This window comes from Dermacentor silvarum, chromosome 8, assembly GCF_013339745.2.
Source record: "Dermacentor silvarum isolate Dsil-2018 chromosome 8, BIME_Dsil_1.4, whole genome shotgun sequence".
Taxonomy (NCBI): Eukaryota; Metazoa; Arthropoda; class Arachnida; order Ixodida; family Ixodidae; genus Dermacentor; species Dermacentor silvarum.
In genome coordinates, this window is record NC_051161.1 from 113,420,700 (window position 1) to 113,439,844 (window position 19,145).

The 19,145-nt window shown below is 45.1% G+C and overlaps 1 protein-coding gene across 3 annotated transcripts in view; it reads right to left on the reverse strand.

Moving 5' to 3' along the window:
- The window catches only part of LOC119461625 (uncharacterized), a 51,899-nt gene extending 34,333 nt beyond the window's left edge, over window positions 1-17,566 (reverse strand). The window contains exons 1-5 of one of the 3 annotated variants that reach the window (XM_049671776.1): window positions 17,338-17,566; window positions 16,736-16,832; window positions 13,595-13,771; window positions 10,275-10,301; window positions 4,676-4,738 (exon numbers count right to left, since the gene is read on the reverse strand). In XM_049671776.1, the coding sequence (XP_049527733.1) occupies window positions 4,676-4,738; window positions 10,275-10,301; window positions 13,595-13,771; window positions 16,736-16,753 (285 nt within the window). In that variant the 5' untranslated portion in view covers window positions 16,754-16,832; window positions 17,338-17,566. The remainder of the gene's footprint in view (window positions 1-4,675; window positions 4,739-10,274; window positions 10,302-13,594; window positions 13,772-16,735; window positions 16,833-17,337) is intronic. The other 2 variants (XM_037722987.2, XM_049671777.1) reach the window with 2 other exon arrangements.
- Between the last annotated feature and the right edge of the window lie 1,579 nt (window positions 17,567-19,145).

Sequence of the window (19,145 nt, forward strand, 5' to 3'; positions counted from 1 at the left end):
CTCGATCTTAGTTACATTGAATTAACGAAATTCACGATATAACGAAGTTTTTCGCGGCAAGTACAACTTCATTATATTTAGGTTCAACTGTATACCATGTTTGGCAAGACATTTGATTGGGCACATTCCGGCAGCAATATAGAAAGAATTTATAGAGGTGTATGAATACTCAATAGTAGATTTTAAACAGAAAGGAAAAAAAAAAACATGCTGATATCTAATCAAATAACATAAAACTTTCCAAAAAAGTTTATTGCTTACAAATTTTGGGCAAAAACATGCTGCTGCACATGCTTGGGAATACCCTAGCATTGCATAATAAGAATGTTAATAACTTCAATAGAAATCAAGATATACAGCAGTCTACCCTAACGGGAATTTCAAACTATTATGCAAGCACGCATCAATTCTAGTACATGAAGGTCTGGAAAAGAAAAGTTTTTATCAATATATGTTGGACAGAATCAAGTGCTTTTTACCTCTGAAGCTAAACAATTTGTGGCATTTTGTTGTGTCAAAAAACAATTAGGTTCTCAGTTTAATACAGTACAGACCACTTATAATGTAACCACTTATAGTGCAAGGACCGGATATAGTGCGGTCTTTTCAGACTCCCGTTAATTTTCCCATAGCACTCCATGTGTACACGTATCGCTTATAGTGCAGTCGCGGGAAACGAAATACCGGTTACAGTGCGGCTGCCTGGGAGTACGGAAGGCAGCGGGGACGGCAAACGCTCCCCTCAAACGGGCACCCCAAGGAGTGCTCGAGGAAGAAAGACGGAAGTGGAGGAGAAGGGCACGTGGTGTGAACGAACAGCCAGTGAGGCTGAAACCAGAATCTTGAGTGCGAGTCGTGAAATATCACGACGCGCATAGCAAGCGAGGGCCACGAAATTGCCAACGCCGGCTACTTCACGATAACGGCAGTAAACAAAACTTCAGGGAGCGGGCGGCACTGGCACGGCACGGCGAAGGGCGCACGCGGAAACCGTGGAATGTGAGGGAGGAGGGCGGATTTCGCCTCAGCAACTCTGCCGCTTCGGTGACTCCCCTCGCCCTCCCTCATAGCTCCCTCACTTTCGACTGTCACCGTGCACGCCCGCCGCCGTGCAGGCGCCGCCGCTACAGACTGCCCGGCGCCAGCTAAGTTTTGTTTTCTGCCGTTATCGGGAAGCGGGCGTTTGCCGGCGTGGGCAGTTTGGTTGGCCGGCCTGGGACAGCGCCGCTGCTTCCCTCTGCACCGTAGCCGCAGCGTGCAAGGTCAACACGTGACTAGAAAGTAGAGGAAGCATAAAGGAGAAAGAAGGGTTCACTGCCATTTTCTACGCATGGCTACGGTAGCGTGGCCGAGACGTCTGCGCGTACACGCATGTTCCAGTGCAACGCAGAATCGGCGACCTTTGAGAGAGGGTGAAATTTCCGGAGTTTTCTTTCCTTTTTTTTTTTTCGTTTTGTTCGCGCGCGACATTGAGGGGTCTCTCCTAAGCTTTTACTCTGGCGGTGCCAGAGCAATGCCGGTCGGAGGCGCCGCCGCGTGCTTTGGTTCGACTGTAAATTGAATTCAAACATTCTAGCCGCATTCCTCAACTGTCGCATATGCGTGGCGGCTTGGTGCACATGTTTTGCATATGTGCGGGCCTTGAAAATTGTTGCTTTGGTTATAGTGCGGATATTCGCGACTCCGGCGACTTACGTTATAAGCGGTCTACACCTGTGGTGGACTTCTGTTTTCGGGAAGTCTTCTATTGCTGATGAAGTTTAGCTTTCCATTTTCTGCAAAATGCAGAAAGGAAGCATGCTCTGTTCTGTCACCTTCATGCGTTTGGCACACTAAAAAGCATTTTTCCTTGTCTAAATGTTTCACCAACCAGCCCAAGCAGCGACCCTTTTGCTTTCCAGTTTTCCTCTAAAATATATAAGGGTCTTCCCATCTTTACAGCAGGTGCGTTATCGTAAGGCCAATCTTTGCGACAGACAAAAGTATGGGCTGCGCATTGAGTCGACCAACGCTTGCGCGTAGCCATCACTGGCACTACGCGCGTCAACAGCACCGGTAAAGAGCAGGCGCCACTTCACTATCAAGTTCAGTGCGATTTTCCACCTGTCGAGGATTCTTAAATCGGGAGAAGACACTTTCGCACCCACCGTGTATACCCAAAGCTAGTCTCTCGCGGCTATAAAGAGAGACCTCTGTGCATCAATGAACGACTTCGGGAGGCCGCCGTACGGTGTGACGCAAAGATGGTCGCCGTGAGTATTGTTGCCATCCTGTACACTCGCTTTTGTTTGTGCGGTGGTATGTCGGCTTTGCGAGTGCTGTGCAGCTGCTGCCAATTTAGATCTGCGCCAATTTGGCACCAAACCGTAACCAGTCGCCAACGCCCCGAGGAAGCAGCGCCGATTAGGCCTAATGGCCTAAGCAGCATGGCCGTGACGAAAATTCGCTGCTGGTCGATGTGATAACAGGCCGCAACCAGACGAGGAACGCTTGCCGGATCATGCGTACGGTTTATATTGATGCTGGTTGATGTGGCTTAAATTCGTTGCTGCATATCCAACACAATCTCCGTGCCTTCCAGCAGCTAATCGAACCCGATCTTTGAACATGCTTTTGCACTTTCTAAAATATGTGCTGCTTTTGTTGCGGGGTTCCCTGCATCCGCGTCATGTTATCATTTCAATAGGTCCTGTTGACCTAGACGAACCTTGTACTGACAAGTATGCAATCCCCGCATCGAGCCGAAAACAATTAAGCGAGGTGCTCGCGGCACTTGCAAGATGTGGCGCTGCGCGGGTCTCTACATCAAATATATTGAATATTCAAAAAAATCGAATAGTAGTAGATATTCGATTCGAGACTCGAATTATTAGGGGTATTCACACATCCCTAATAATTTTTCTTTGCTCATAATGCATGCAGTCAATTATAAAGTTATGCATACGCTTCGAGCCTGTGATTGAAACTTAAGCGAAAATAGAGCATAATTGACTGATCAGTAAACAGATTATAACTCATTGGAAAACTCCCAGATCACCATCCTATTGCCTTGTCTTTCTTGCAGTGGAGTGTAGATTGCCTTGGAATGAAATTCATTGAATCATATGGGTGATCGTTGCATGTCATACCTTGAACTATTCACAATCATTCATTCCACGTACAATCGTTGACTGGAACACTCTGCCATCACACATAGCCACCGTCATTGATTCTGTTAAATTTCATGAACTAAGAATGACGGAATTTAAGTGAAAATAAAACTAACGCTATTTTTATTGTATATCTTCGGACACATTGTTCTCTTTTTGTTATTGCTTCTTACATGTCTATCTTTGTGTTATTTGGAACTAATATTTTGCGATATTTGTGTCATGCGTTGTTCTTTCCATGTTCGACTTATCCCACTAACATTTTTTGATGTATTGAACACCCCCTATGTAATACCCTCCTGCGCGAGAACCTTTAGGGGTATTTTGAATAAATAAATATGAAAACTTATTCCGTTACGCCGAGAATTGCGTCCCGAGTTTTGGGGTTCTGTACTTCATTTACCCGTGTTCTCTGTATAGAGCTCCAACTGTATTACGAAGTTTTTCACTAATAGTGAGGACAAATTATAACATTAGGTCAAGCAAACAGACAGAGCAACCAACCCTCAAAATGCAAAGTTGGGAAAAGGTCTACCTAAAGAACAGCACCAGACGAGTCATGACAGACAGGAAACGGCAGGCGTGAGTGCTTCCAACAATTGACAGCTTACTGAAAGGTCACACCTGTATGTCTACATCTTTTCCCACAACTTGTTTCATGTCACCAAGCATATCAGCTCGACTAGCCAACAGTACTGTACTGTGTGACGCTTCCGATACCTCAAAGTGACAAAAAAGCCAGCAGATCCCACGCCCTGTCGGAATCGATGTTATGCAAAGCAGTGTGCGGGTAGCCTACCAAGTTAACAAAACGACCATGAGAGCACCAAGACTTGGGCAGCTCTTTCATGACCTACATGACACGCATGTCATGACATTCATGTCATGAGTCCTCAGGAGTCCCTTTAGCTACACCTAAGAGACCTTAAGGCGAAAGCCTTAGTCATGCTCATGACTGACTTCGACCATCAACCTGCAGCCTTTTCCTTCATTTATTACCACATCCTAACCGATTCCATTGGTTTTTGAGTGTTAATGTTCTTTTGCTGAGTCATTGAAGTTTTTTCTGAGTCATGCTCATGACTGACTTGTATCACCATCCTTTAGTGTTTCCTTCACTTAGTACCCACGTGCGAACAGATTTCAGTGGTTTTTGAGTGTTAATCTTTTTCGCTGGGTCATTGTCATGACCTAGATGACACGCATGTCATTACCTATCACTTATGTCCGTCATACACTCGTCATACTATGCCAATTTCAGTACCTATCAAGTTAACGAAACGACCATGAGAGCACCAAGACGTAGGTGGCTGTTTCATGACCTACATGACACGCATGTCATGACATATCATTTATGTTTGTCATATACTCTTGTCGTAGTATGCCAATTTCAGTGCATATCAAGTTAACGAAATGGCCACGAGAGCACAAAGACGTAGGCAGCAAGATGATAGATAGATACTGTCAAAGTAGAAAATGTTCGCCAAGAAATGCTTCGCATTTAAAAAGAATGAACAGAAACCAACCTGGATTGGTCGTGATGATGTTGAAGTCTCTGTGTAGTGTTCTTCAAAAACGTGTTGCCAGAACTGCACGAGCAACAAAAAGGGGAAACGTAGCTCTGTTACACAACACGTCTGCTAGTTGCATCTGACAGGCACACACAGCAGTATCAGTCTTAAGAAGGAAAAAGCATCGAAGAAAAGAGCATCGCAACACAGCGCTTGTGTTGAGATCCTTTTTTCTTCATCATCCTCTAGTTAGCTCATTTGCTTGCCAAACATGAACTTCCGCCAACTTGACCAAGTTTCCTTACTACTTAGTGGTACAGCTTCACAATGAAAAAAGAAGAAAGAAAAGAGGACATAAAAGTGTGGCTCATCTCTTGAGCATTTTCCTGGTTTGTACATAAGTACTGAGCCCAGCATGTTTTTTTTTACTGGCACCTTTGTTTTGGCAATAATTTTAAAAAGCCATATATTTTGGACCACAAAGCTCACTTAGCATCTTCGGCCACCCTTAAATGAAAAAAACTTGGACTAGCTTAAACTTCGACTGTAAGAGTGGAATGTGATAGCGGCACCGAAGGGCTGAGCAATGACTCATACCACTTAAGCAAGGAAAAAGGGGTTTGTGTATTTTTTTTCTCATATTCAAATTACAATCCGACGCTATCATGTCTGTAGGTTGTGTGTAAGTCGGACTTTACGAAATTTCTGACACTGAGAAATTCAATTAGTTCAGTAATAATGCCTATGCACTCCGCGGAGGGCCTGCGTGGTTGTGGTTCGAGATGTTTTTGTGATGGAAAATGCCGCCGGTAGCGGACGCTGACAATAGATTTTCTGCGACACGGGGCCTTAACGGTATCGCGTTAGAATCATCGTACGCACACCTCGCTAATGGAGGTGCGAGCTGCTGTGGAGAAATACCTGCTTTCCCAAGTGAATGCCTGAGGCAACGTCGCGCAGGCACCTAGCTTTTCGATCGTTCACTTCGCCTCCTACATCACTGAGTAGGCAGCGTTCAAATGGCCCTCCTGCCTCGTCAAGCAGACAACAGCTGACGAAAGCGCGGCACCAGCAAATTGAGAGTGCAAATGAACATTCATAAAGTGAGATGCTTGCGGGATCCCAACCCAGCATGTACCAGGCAACACCATCAAGTACAAGAGTTCCAAGCAGAGCCAGTAACGACGCAGATGACAAGACGAGTGACATGAAGTGAATCTTATCCCGTCGTGTGCCATACTGAACACCAACCACTTTGTGGATCTAGAAACTTCTGTCTGGACCATTTGAGTGGCTCGGTCCACAAGAAAAGAATACTGGGTTGTAGGCATGGTTCTATAGGTTATGCAGCTTGTGCATCCTCACGCTTGCCCCTGAGTCCATGCGCTGTCAAGTCAATCAAACAGCCACAATCAATGTCACTATTTGCACCGTCGCACATAAGTTGTGTGTGCTAGATAGACGTCCGGATCCAGCAAGGCCAATAGCGATGCATTCTTGTCCGAGTCCACATAGTTTTCTGTCATGTAGTGTTTGCCTCTTTTGCGAAGCTGCCAGTAAAAGGAAAGAAGCCATGGTTTGGATAGTCATCGTACATGACTTCCGCTTGAACTAAATTAAAAGCTTTATGCTTCGAAAAAAAAAAAAATGCGTAGAACTGCACAATCAACTAAGACATCTGCACTTCTTGAGAAGCTGCTTTGCATCAAAGGCTGGGCACCTTTGCTCTGTATTTATGGTCGCACTTGTAATAGTGCAACCATAAAATCCATTCTGGATGCGTTGCATGGGAATGGAATGGAATCTACTATGTAAGGATGCGTCGCATCCAGAATGCTCAGTGTGCTTGCTGCGTCCCAGGCGCCTGTGAATTTCATGACACACACATACCCAGTGCACAGATATGTGCTCATACTACATATATACCGTATCGACTTGTGTAAGGGCTACTCTCCCAACTTGGTAGCCCAAAATTTGGAGAAAAATTTCCAACAGAGCAGCAATTGCATTCGGTGCCCCGATTCCACGCTCGAGCATCGATAAATTTTTTCGCGCTGCGTACTTCCACATGCCACTACTAGATGGCAGGAGCCAGACCGTGCATCAGTGTAAAGTGTTTTCCTTTTTTCTTTTCGTTTTGGTGTTCTTCCTTTTTCCAACCTATGCTAGCTTTCCTAGAAAGTCGAGCATCATCCTGACTTGGGCGCAGTTGCCACGTCCACCCGATACAAAGGGTTGGACAGAACATCGTCATCATCAACAAGTCACCGACTGGGCCGGCACCATTTGGCCAAACAGTTCAGTCCCTTGTAAGGGCCACACGTCACCAAAATTGTGGGAAAAAAAGTGCGGCCCTTACACAAGTCAATACGGTACATGTGTAACATAGTACAGATGGACTGTGGCTGAAAGGCAAGAAAGACGAAGACCAAGAATAAAGCAGACGAGTTCACAAGAGTTCGAGTGACCATTTTCGTCTATGCCCGCAACCTCCTGCTGACATCACACCCAAGTCGACAGGATAAAGACCTGTCAGCCAGTTCCTTGGCCTCTACCGATGAAATGAAGCAGACTTCATTTCTGAAAAGGCCACTCGTCAGAGAAACCATTTTGAGTGTCTGTTCAGTTCGTGACAAACACTTGACTTGCATCGGCAACGGCAACGGATGAATAGCTTGCATCTGACTTTTAAACTGCTTTGCTACCTCCAAGCACCCTTCAGAACACAAGTAACTCGCTGCCACTGAAGCATCCGTACTGAATGTCACAGTGCCAACTAAGAAAAGTGTCCATCTTAAACCATTAGGTACCAGCGTGACCATATGGTACCGCAGATGTGTGTGAAGCCTTTCAATTTATACAGGTTTAAAAAAATTGCGCCCAACTTGCCCCAACGTGCCTTTGGGGAGCTTAGGGTACAGCCTACAGACAACAGGTGGCAGAAATTGTCTATGCTTATTTAGGGGCTGCTCAAGAACGCTGGAAACAGTGGTTTGCAGTTCGGAACGTCGAGATGCAACGGTGGCGTGGGAAGTGTTTTTTATTTCGGTATTCATTTCAGCAATAGCATGATCCACATGTTAACTTATGCATTATGTGACTTCTGGTGATCATTTGCGAGATATTAATGCTTGTTTATTTTGTGTTCGAGCATGTTATTGTACATGTTGCCATAAGGTCACGCTGGGCCTTTGGGCTCCCTATATTGTCCACCGCCAGCCCCGTGGGTATGAAGAGCATGCGCTTTCCGAGGACGGGATTATCGTGCGCTGGATGGACAACTCTGTTGTAACAATTGCAAGCACTGTACATGGTGCAGAGCCCATGTCATCTACAGACAGGCTTCCAGTGCACAGAGGAAGAGGATCAAAGTGCCTCGACCAGATGCTGTTGCCCGATATAACTGCTCTATGAGAGACACAGACCAGATGGATGCCAACATAGGGGCTTACAGGATGGCAATTCGTGGCAAGAAATGGTGGCGGCCAATATTCACTTGGCTTCGCGATATGGCCATAAGCAATGGTTGGGCGCTTATTTGCAGCACAGGGTCCAACCTCACTCAACTTGCATTCCGGAGGAAAATAGCCCACAGCTACCGCACAAGATGGGACATCAAGCCGAAAGGACCTGGTTTCAAAGAACGTCAAAGCCTGGTGACATTGCTTTTTGTAGCGCACAATATGACAAAGTGGCCCACTTTGTTGGAGCCGTACCACACGGGAAAAGTTACAGGTGCACTGGAGACAATTGCAACAGCACAGAGCGCACACAGCTCACTAAATGTGCCATCGGCCATGTGCATCCCATGCTTCAAACCAAACCATACTAAATAGGTGTCCCATAGGTCCCTAATTACATTGGTTGCGATGTATCAAGGCCTGAAATAAAATTTGTCAATTTGTGCTTTTTGCTGTAGCCTAGGGGCCGAGCGTGGCCATATGGTCACGGGCCATATTTAGTAAACTAAGAGCACGTTCACAATGAAAGCTTTTATGCAACTTACATGCAAATACGATAAAAAATGACTGTTGCGACAAAAAACACACAAAAAAGAAACCAGTCCCTAATGGGTTAAACAGCATCACACTAGCCGCTGAAGAAACTTCTGACGGAGAGGACACAGAAAGGCAAGCATCATGGTAGCTGCCTACTCCTTAGCACAAATAATTCACATAACAAGCTGAAGACATATGGCAAAGGAAATGGTAGATCAACAGCTACTGCAGCCATATCTGAAGGGCCAAATCGAAGAACAATATCAGCTAAAACCACTGACACAAATGACGAGAAAAACTAAGTCGAAAGCACAGATGCAAGATCAAGTCTATGTGCAAGCTTACTAAGCCAAAGACTGAGCCAATGAATACAATATGTTCCCAGCGAAGAAACATCACCAACCACACCTTGAGCACCACCGATCATCACCCCACAAGGACTGCTGTGACAATGCTGTTCACGGCGACAAAAAGGACGCGGGCACTTTCTGGGCTTACTGGACCAACCTCTGCTTGCTTGCGGTTTCAAATGACATTCCATCATCACCTATCCAAGTTAACAGCGCTCTAGAAATAACATTGGTTATATTGACAGACAGACAGACAGAAACTTTATTTACATCATTAAGATGATGATGGGGACGTAGACAAAAAGCCTTTCACAGGCTTGACGAGGGTCTACGCCCCCTGTTGCTTTAAACTGATTCTTGGCACTTGTTATTGGCCACCTTCTTCACCACCCACATTTATTAATGAACTGCAGGACACTATCAACATTGTATCTTCTAGTTTTCCTTCTCCTCTTGTTTTTGATATGGGGATTTCAACTTCCCAAACATAATGTGGAACACCTTGCCATTATGTCTTTCACCAACGTTGCAACAGGCTGACGACTTTCTTAATTTACTCCCTATCTTTTATCTCACGCAGTTAGTTACCCAGGCCACCAGGATTTCAAATAATGTAGCTAACACCCTCGACTTGGTACTTAACACACATGCTGACCTTGCATCTCATACCATATACTTAGCAGGAATTAGTGATCACCTCGCTCAATTTTATAATTACCGCTCCTTTCTCTAAAAAGTCCGAACACCGAAAAACCATACGTGACTATCGGAAAGCTAACTTCTTAGCAATAAATAATGAGCTGCTTCATTTCTATGAAGATTTTGTTAAAAATTTAGATTAGGGATGTAGAAACACATCCCTAACCGCACGATCACTTCAAATGCGCTAGTGCCATGGTACTCTGGTCATCTAAAGCGCTCATACGAACAGAAAAAGCACTTCTATCACTTAGCGAAATCATCCCCTTTTGATCCACACTGGGCAGCTTTACGACCGCTTCAGATATCTATATAGCAGTTCTAAAAACTGCTAAAGACAACTACTTGTCTAGTAAACTACATGAAATACTAAAAACAAATCTTAAAAAGTTTTGGCACATAATAAACGCAACTAACAATGCAACAACTACTATTTCATTAGAAGATTCCTCTGGAATTCTGTTTCCGAAACCTGTTCCCGAGAACATATGCGCGACCATTCTTAATGATTCATTCCGAAAACTGGCAATATTGATCTTCCTATCGCATAGCAGTACGAATACTTACGAAATCATCCTGTGGTTGTTGAGGTCTCTGGAATTAACAATAGATAGTTTACCATATCAATTATCACCTGGCTATGACTGCATTAACAGTAAATTCATTAAAAGAACTAGCCTCTAGTTCCACGATACTGACTAAAAATTTTGCAATAATCCCTGAACTTGTGTGAGCTTCTAAAGGAATGGAAAATTTGGAAGGTGGTTCCAATCTTTAAATCTGGCCCCAGAAACTCCCTTTCTCAATTATCGACCCATATCTCTCACAAGTAGTAGTTGTAAATTGTTAGAGCATGTAGTTTTCACGAATCTGGCCAGCTTTCTAGAGTCACTCATTTTACTACCGCACAGCATGGTTTTCGAAAATCATTCCTGTGAAACTCAATTAGTATCTTTCACTCATCAGGTGCATCGCATTCTGGATCGCTCGTCCTGCACTGACTGTCTTCTTGGATTTTAGTAAAGCATTTGATAAGGTATGCCATAAACTACTACTTTTTAAACTAAGCTTACTAAATATCGACCCTAACCTAAATACAGTGTAGACAGCTTATAACGTAAGTCGCCGGAGTCGTGAATATCCGCACTATAACCAAAACCACTATTTTATTGCGATAATGGACACTCCAGGCGGATTTCTGCCGTCGCTGTCACTGTGGTCTAGGTTCCCTATTCGCTTATTAAATAAATTAACAAGCACGGTGTCACGCGCACACAAGCAAACATGAACACATCTGGCTCGTTGACCGCGGAAACGAACTGTCAAAATGCTCGAGTGACAAAGCGCGGCGAGTGAATTGACCTTCGTGTTATCATGCCTCTCGCTTCAACGCGACCTATAAGCGGCGAAAGCACGGTGTACGGCGGACTTTCCCCATCGGAGATTGCTTTCAAGATAGGGCCAAGGCGATCATATCGCCGAAGTGGATCGTCGCAGATTACGTCCAGCTTCGGTCCACTGAAACCATTCCACGTTGCTTTGCTGGCGAAAATCTTTTTCTTTTGTTTGCGCCAGTCCCGAACGCAAGTTTCGGATTCTCCGAACGCCCGTGATGCGGCCCGATTTCCGTCCGTTTCCGCACACATGATCACTTGCCTTTTAAATGCGGCATCATGATGAACTCGGTACTTTATGCTGATAGAGCAGACGCAGAGAACGTGAAGACAGACGGTAGACCATTGCCTAAGCATGTGTACTGCACCACATGGAGGAAGCTACAGTAGCTAGGCTCGAAGCGCGTGCGAGGCGGCCATATTGAAATGCCGACGGCTATATGGTAACGCAAATTTAGGGTCGTACTTGATTCTAATGCGAACGCAATTTTTGGACCTGTTCTATTGGAAAAAAAGTGTGCGTTAGATTCGAGTAAATACGGTATTTGTGGCTTGAGGGGAGAGCGTTTGTCGTCTAGGTCAAGTGCCAAACTTCCAGGCAGCCGCATTGTAACCGGTATGTAGTGTCCCGCAACTTCACTATAAGCGATACGCATATACACAGAGTGCTATGGGAAAATTAACGGGAGTCTGAAAAGACCGTATTATATCCGGTCATGCACTATAAGCAGTTATAAGTGGTCTATACTGTAGATAGAGCATTTCCTTACTAACCGCTTTCAATTCGTTACTGCTAACGGTTGTAACTTTCCCCTCACTGAAGTTCAAACAGGTGTACCACAAGGGTCTGTGCTGGAACCACTATTTCTTATTGATATTAATGATCTAACTATTACAATATCCTTTAACATACATCTGTTTGCAGATGATTGTGTTATCTGGGAAATTAACACTCTGATGATACTATAACACTCCTAGCTGATCTGGATATAATATAGTTGACTGGCGTGGAAAGATGATGATGATGATATATGTTTTGTGGCACAAGGGCCAGCTATGAAATTAAATATTAATAAATGTAACATAATGCACGTATCCAGATCTCATTCTACTCCTAGCACCTACCATCTCAACAATATAACCTTAGATTTCGTGATGTCATAAATATCTTAGTGTACACATTACAAATAACTTAAATTTGGCCATTCATATACAGTATGTCATTAACAATGCTGAACGCATACTCGGGTACTTACGGCACAACTTTTCCAAAGCACAGACTACTTTAAAACCACAGCTTTACAAGACTAATATGCTCAGAACTTGAGTATGCACCTGCAATATGGGATCCCAGTCATGTCAATCTCATTACGTCACTTGAACTAGTACAATTTAAGTACACATTACATTCTTTCTAATTATAACTGTACTGCGAGTACACCCTCAATGAAAACTAACCTAGCAGTTATTCCACTATATAACCACCATAAAGTCGCCAGTCTTTTGCTATTTGATAAAACTGTCCATCACACCACGCTTCACGACGACTTCATACTGTGGCCTCAGTACATTTCAAACTGCATCGATCATCACAGCAATGCAAGAATCGATTCAGGTCACACGAAGTATTTCATCCCCCGTGCATCTCAGGAATGGAACCACCTTCCCTCAAGCATCGTAGCCAGCACCGATAAACTTTTTCGCAAAACATTAGCTAACATTGTATAATCAGGAGAATCATTTTATTATCAAAACTCACTGCACTTGTTCGTTTGATTTGCTTTACTCTACCACTCTGTAACCACTGCCACCTTTATTGCCATATGGCCCAAGGATATAAAAAAAAAAAAAACTACTGTTACCTAACATGGCTGCAAGGTGTCCAAGCTTTTCTTTCATTGGGACATGCATGAACGCAACAGCTAGCCTTGGCCACCTGAGCTATGCTGTACGACACCGGACTGCCGCACGTTTTTCTGAAGTTGTAATGCGTTTACAGGTGGAACATTGTGCTAATTGCAGCTTCTCGTATTTTCATTTGTCATCCTCTCCTTGCTCCCTCTCAAGCTGTTGTGTGCTCTCTTGGGGGGGGGGGGGGGGGGGCAATATGTAACGGTGGATGAATAGATGGCGTCTGGAAGTTGGGGGAGACCACGTTTGTACCCACCCGCAACCTCCTGCTTGTGTCACATATATATGTACATATATAGACAGACAGACAGGATACATACATCGCAACAGCGGCAACCGTTTGCTGCGGAACAATTATGATGCATAGCATCTGTTCTTTAGCAAACCAAGCATGCTTCACATTGCGTAGATGTCAAAAGGAGTTTGCTCAATTTTTGCTCTCCTAAGTCACTGCTATACCTATGTGTTACATTGACACATCAAACACCACCTCCAGTTCCGTGACAAAGGCCATGAACCTAAGCAATTAAATGATTAGCATTTGCAGCCAGAGCTCCAAGTGCAATTGCGTGTGCCACTCACCTGGCGGAGCCGCTCTTTTCTGGAGTCTCTAAAGCCGGAAGGCGAGCCGGCTGGCAGTGGCCGTGCTGAAGGAACAGACACGTTCCTTAGCGTGCCTGCAACAGGTCCCCTACGGCCAAGACTTTGCTGGGAGGCGGCTGTCGTTGAAGCTTGGCCGGCTGCAGCATCTTCAGGAGCCTGCCGCAATAGACAGGACGGTGTGCGTTTTTAAAACCATACCACAGTAAGCCATTGTTCATCTAAAGAAACCCAAAGGGCAGCGTGTTGGTCTGCAGTCTGCACTATCACAAACTGCAGTTCGACCTAGCCCTAAGACTGTGTCCACACTATCTGAATGTGCAGTGTGTTTGTTTACACTATCCCACAAGGCAATGTGCCCAAAAAGTAGTGTGTGTATAGATGAGCACAAAGAAATGCATTCATGATGTTCATTTATTGTTGACTAGGCATTCCAACATGACATTTAACTAACGCGCACCCCTGTGATATTTAACTAACCCGTATCATTTCCACGAACAAGTGCCATGTCCAATTTCATCCTAACCCTTGCCTGCCCACACTGTACGTATAAAGCAGCGTCTGAAATGACTTACCGTGTGCTAAATGCAAATTCTTGATCTCAAATTTTGCGACCAGTAACAAGCTGCCTTAAGAGACACTAACGAGAAACAAATTCATGTTACCCTAAAAGATTGTTTTAAAGCTACACATGTATTCACTCAAAGGTTGAGTACTAGTAGAGAAAATGTGAAACTGCATTCTTTAATACTGTGCCCCAGCAACAGTGGCGCTGATGCCCTACTTAGATTAATTCAATGTGTTCAGCCTCTCGTGCTGCTGGAAATGTCCACAGAAGTTACTACAGTTGAGTCTGCCCATTTTTCAATGCAGTGTAGTTCTACTGATGAACAACTAACTCGCACCAAACAGAAGCTGCTGAAATGTACTGCGGCGAAGAGAACTGGTGCAGCAAGCTTGAGGCGACGCCAATACACATGTATTTCTCTGTCTCTTCCGGCTTGCCAAACTACCAGTAACAGCAACATTGGCATACTTTGATTTGCAGAAGGGCGACCTGGGATTCACTAAATAATAACATTCAACAAAGGGACTATGAGCGATGCCATAGCCAAGGACTACAAATTCATTTTGACCAAATGGATTCTTTAATATGCAATGAAAGAACAGTTCACATCCCATCTACAGCAGAATGCCAGCTGCTGGGAATTGAATCTGCGACCTTACGCCCAAGCAGCTAAACGCCACTGCCACTGGCCATCGTGATTGTGGTAGGTACTACATATTTCTCTGCAGCATCTTTCTAAGAGAGTATAGGTCAAGCAAATCCATATTTTTCGATCACAAATTAAAATACTAAGTAACGCAGTCTTCCCGTGAGGGGGACACTTGATTAAGCCACAACGAATATGAATACAACTGACAAGTGGTGACATCACAGATGTGACAGTGTCTGCCTAAGGTGAGGTTAATTAGGAGAAGGCTTTCAAAAATTAGATAAGACTATCTGTCAACTTCTGGAACTTCCTCTGCAGAAATGTGAGCCAGAATGGTGAAAATGCTCTGCAAGCTGATGTTGAACTTATGTCCAAATGTCCTCATTTCTATCCCTAATAAATGGCCGATTGAATTCTGAAACATTCCTAGCTAAATACTGATATATTAGTTGCCTTTAAAATCTATCTAACCTTTTCAGTCCAGCTCTGAAGTTACTTGTATGTACAGTATGCTCACACACAAAGTACCGAACTCACCATTGGGTGGGTGCAGGCAGGGAGGCTAGAATGAATGTGCTTCACCTCTTTCTCTAAATTGAATTATATTCTTTGGTTTCACGTGCCAAAACCAGCAACAAACTGGTATCGACGAGTACGTTGGAAAGTTCACAATGACAATTTTGAACTGTGGTTCTTAATTTAAAAGTACATTCATACGTGGAGAATAAAATCCGCTTTATTGCAGAATTCCTGGTCCATGTAGTTTTGCTCAGGGGAGTACATGAGCATTCTTGCATTTCCCCCCCCATCAAAATGCTATGGCCTAAGCAGAGATTGAATCCACAGCCTCACACATAGCAGTGCTATGCCAAAGCTGCCAAGCTACTGCGAGGGGTCTTCTTTCCATGATATAAAACGGACCCGAGGGCTGGAGATGTTTCATACTTCTATGTTTCATACAAATGCCGAGTGGCACAGCTTTCGTTGTGGTGGTAGTTTCCCAAAATGTATACTTCGACTGCTCAAAGGAGCAATGACATTTTCCCAGTTGTAAAAACTCTACAACGTGCTCCTCACACCGTGAAGCATGGGACATTGAAATTTGATACTACGTTGGTCTCAAAACGGTCGAGATTTCTTTATATTTTACTCATATTGCGGATCTCGTAGGTCTATGCAGGAGGGAACACACAAAACAAGCTTTCTTAGCAGATGGCATCGTTACTGCAACATCATGACAAAGCAAAATTTGACAGTGTTGTGAAGCAATAAGACCAGGTATGAAAATAAACAGCAGTGCTTCAAGTGTTTCCTATGGCATGCTCGTTTGTGGGAGATGCAGCTAAAGAAATTTGGAAATAAAGTTGGAAAAAAATTTCACGTCAGTACTCAAAAAAAGACCGATAGCCTAAACTGCTGGCATCATAACTGAGACAAATGAACTAAATGACGTCAACAAAGAGCGCAAACAGTGTATTTGATAGGAAAGTACACACAGCAAAAACGAAATGACAGGCAATATCGCATGGGAATGTAGTGACCGCACAAGCTGACCAATCGCAGATAAATTCGATTAGCTTATTCGGAAAGAGTCAAATTGCAGTTGCTTTCTGTGTGCGCATATCTCATGCTCATGCAAAGAATTCGGTATGTAAAGCACATTCTGTTCAATATGCAAATGTTGCTGCTTTCACATTTGATGTCCTTAAGTTATTGCTGCCAAATGTCTGACACAGTTGGCCTCGTATACTGCTTTCGTCTCCTTCCTGCACTGTTCTGAAAACTTAAAAAACCAATCGCGTCACAGAAGCCCGTGACATTGTCCCAGTTCGCTGGCTCGATCGAGACCGCTCGGTGCTGCTGGACACTACCGTCTCTGAAAGAAGCTTCGCTCCAAAGACCTCACCTGGTGGTTTCTCTGCATGGCTTGCAGCTTGAGGCACTCCCCCTTGGCGAGTTGCGCGCTAACTCCAGCCGCCCCGCGCACGGGCAGGTAGCCGAGCCTGGATGTGTAACGAAAACGAGCACCAGTCGGTATCTCCGGCAGAATAAGTCATAAAATCGGTGCAGTTGCGCTTAAGCGCGCGGCCAAAGGACGTGGTAGGCCCGTCAACACACCGGTTGAACTTGTGGCGCCCAAAGCCAGTGAGCTTTTCTGCGAGGGGTTCAACGTTTAGCTTCGCCTGTTAATAGCTGCAATGACACTCAGAATTAATGGAGGGCGTGGAAGTTGGAGAGTATTAAATTTAGGAACAAAATTTTCTATTTCTAGCAAGGCCTGCGACTACCGACCGCCCGAAGAGTGCGTGTCAAAGGACGCGTTGTACGCTCAACTACAGTGCCTTGCACAACCCGGCCAAGTTCCCGTAATTTTATGGCGGTTCAAGGGGAAAGTCTGGCGTGCGCGGTGCATGTATGAAAAACAAGAAGGTTGTTATTGACTAAAGCGTAAAACAGAAGCAGTGAAAGTAAGAGCACGGGGGCGTGTTCGTGAAAAATCCGACATACCTCGGGCAGGCGAGCGATGCGTCGCCTCTGCTGGTTGTCGTTCACTGTTCACGCTTCCACTTCATCGCCTTGAAGAGCAAAGCAAAAACAAGCTACAACGTTCAGCTAAGCCCGCGGTCACTGAATCGCTCGCAAGGCGCTGCTACCGTGCCATTGTGCTCATAGAAATGGAATACTGTAACGGCTGGGGGCTCGCGGCGCCGTGGCTCGCGCCTCTCGCGCCGATGGCTCGCGGGGGCTTGATTCAAATTTCGTTCGCAAAAACAAGTGGCGCTGCCAGCGCTGCCGCTGCACGCGCGTTATGGCGCTGCTGCTGCCTTCCACTTGTTGAAGGGGCTAGTGTTTGGGGTATTCCAAAGCAATGTTTTGGTAGAAAATTAATTGCAAAAATACAAAGACGTGCATTTTTTTTCAACACAATCAAACAAAAATGGAATGTGCGCTTATTGCTGCTGGGTTTACGTGACGGCCAAAACAAGGCGGCTAGACGTGTTTTCGACTCTATGATTGCTTCTGGGCTTTTCCGGCGCAAGCATTCAGTAAAAGCGGCAGAAACATAGCTTTAGACGATGTATTTTGTCAAAAATTGCATTTTATAATTGAGTTTTCTACAACAGATGGTGTCCAAATACACGCTCCATTAAAACCCCTATATATAAAAAGTAGCGCCATCCACTTCCCTCCTCCTCCGTTCCACTATCGCGCTCGGCGCGACCAGCGCGATTACAGTGTACTAGAAGGGGGCAGTGGGCTTACTCTCCGGCGGAGGCTATGCGATGCGGCGGCTCCACGAATGTCGCAAATATGAGCTTCTCCGATAGCCCGAGCGGCGGCGCTGGCGTCGGTTTCAATGGAACGTGGGTGCGACGGCGCAGCTGCCCAGTGTCCGCCCAGTGCCCGATCATATTCGTCGGAATTGCAGAGCTGCGTTGTTTTTTCTGTGGACGTCGTCGCGTGGGTTTTTTTTTACTTCAGTGTTTTTTTCGCACATAGCCTGCAAGAGATTAGTATGACTGTATGCCTTGCAGTAACTGAGCCATGCCGCGGCATCGACAATATCACTGTTACGCGCCTGGGTACCAAACAGGCTATGTTTATGTGAAGGATGGGCCGAAGTTGTCCTTGTTTGGCGTCCCTAAGGATAAAAATAGTCGGAATAAGTGGGAAAAAAACTTCCACAGAGCTGACAAGCCCCTGGACGACACGAGCGCAGTATGCGAGTTCCCTTTCGAGCCACGTTTTGCGCTTAACTCCACCGCAGTTCCTGATCACTGTGAATTGTCTTTCTTTTTATGGTCTAGTTAGGTCAGTTAGCGAAGGAAACTGCGAGGAAGGTACACTGGCCTTCTTACTGGAAGTTTACTATCTCGAAGCATCATGTGACCGAAATGAGTGGAGTCAAACTGCTGCTAGCGCTACTGCCACAGAGGCCACACAAAACGTGGTACCCCAGCATTGCAGGGGCCTGCGGGTTTCAAACGACCATAACCAGCACGTGGCCAGAAGCGACTCGAGGCTCACTTACCACATTGCGGGGTATGTTGCACGGGAGTGTATTCTCAATTCCAGCACAAAATGCCAAGAATGCATAAAGCTGCTTACTATGACGCCACCAGGCGAAAGTTTTCACCTTGCCCGTCTAACAAACTTCTGTGACCGAGGAGGCCTCCAGTCAGCTGTACAGCTTCGTGAAAAAGCTAGAGGATCTTGTCACAGAATGCTTCTGTCAGAATGAGCCACACTCTGACAGCGTTATGGACATGCCGGCAGTTGTTAAAGGGTCCCTGAAACGGTCGGACAAATTTCGT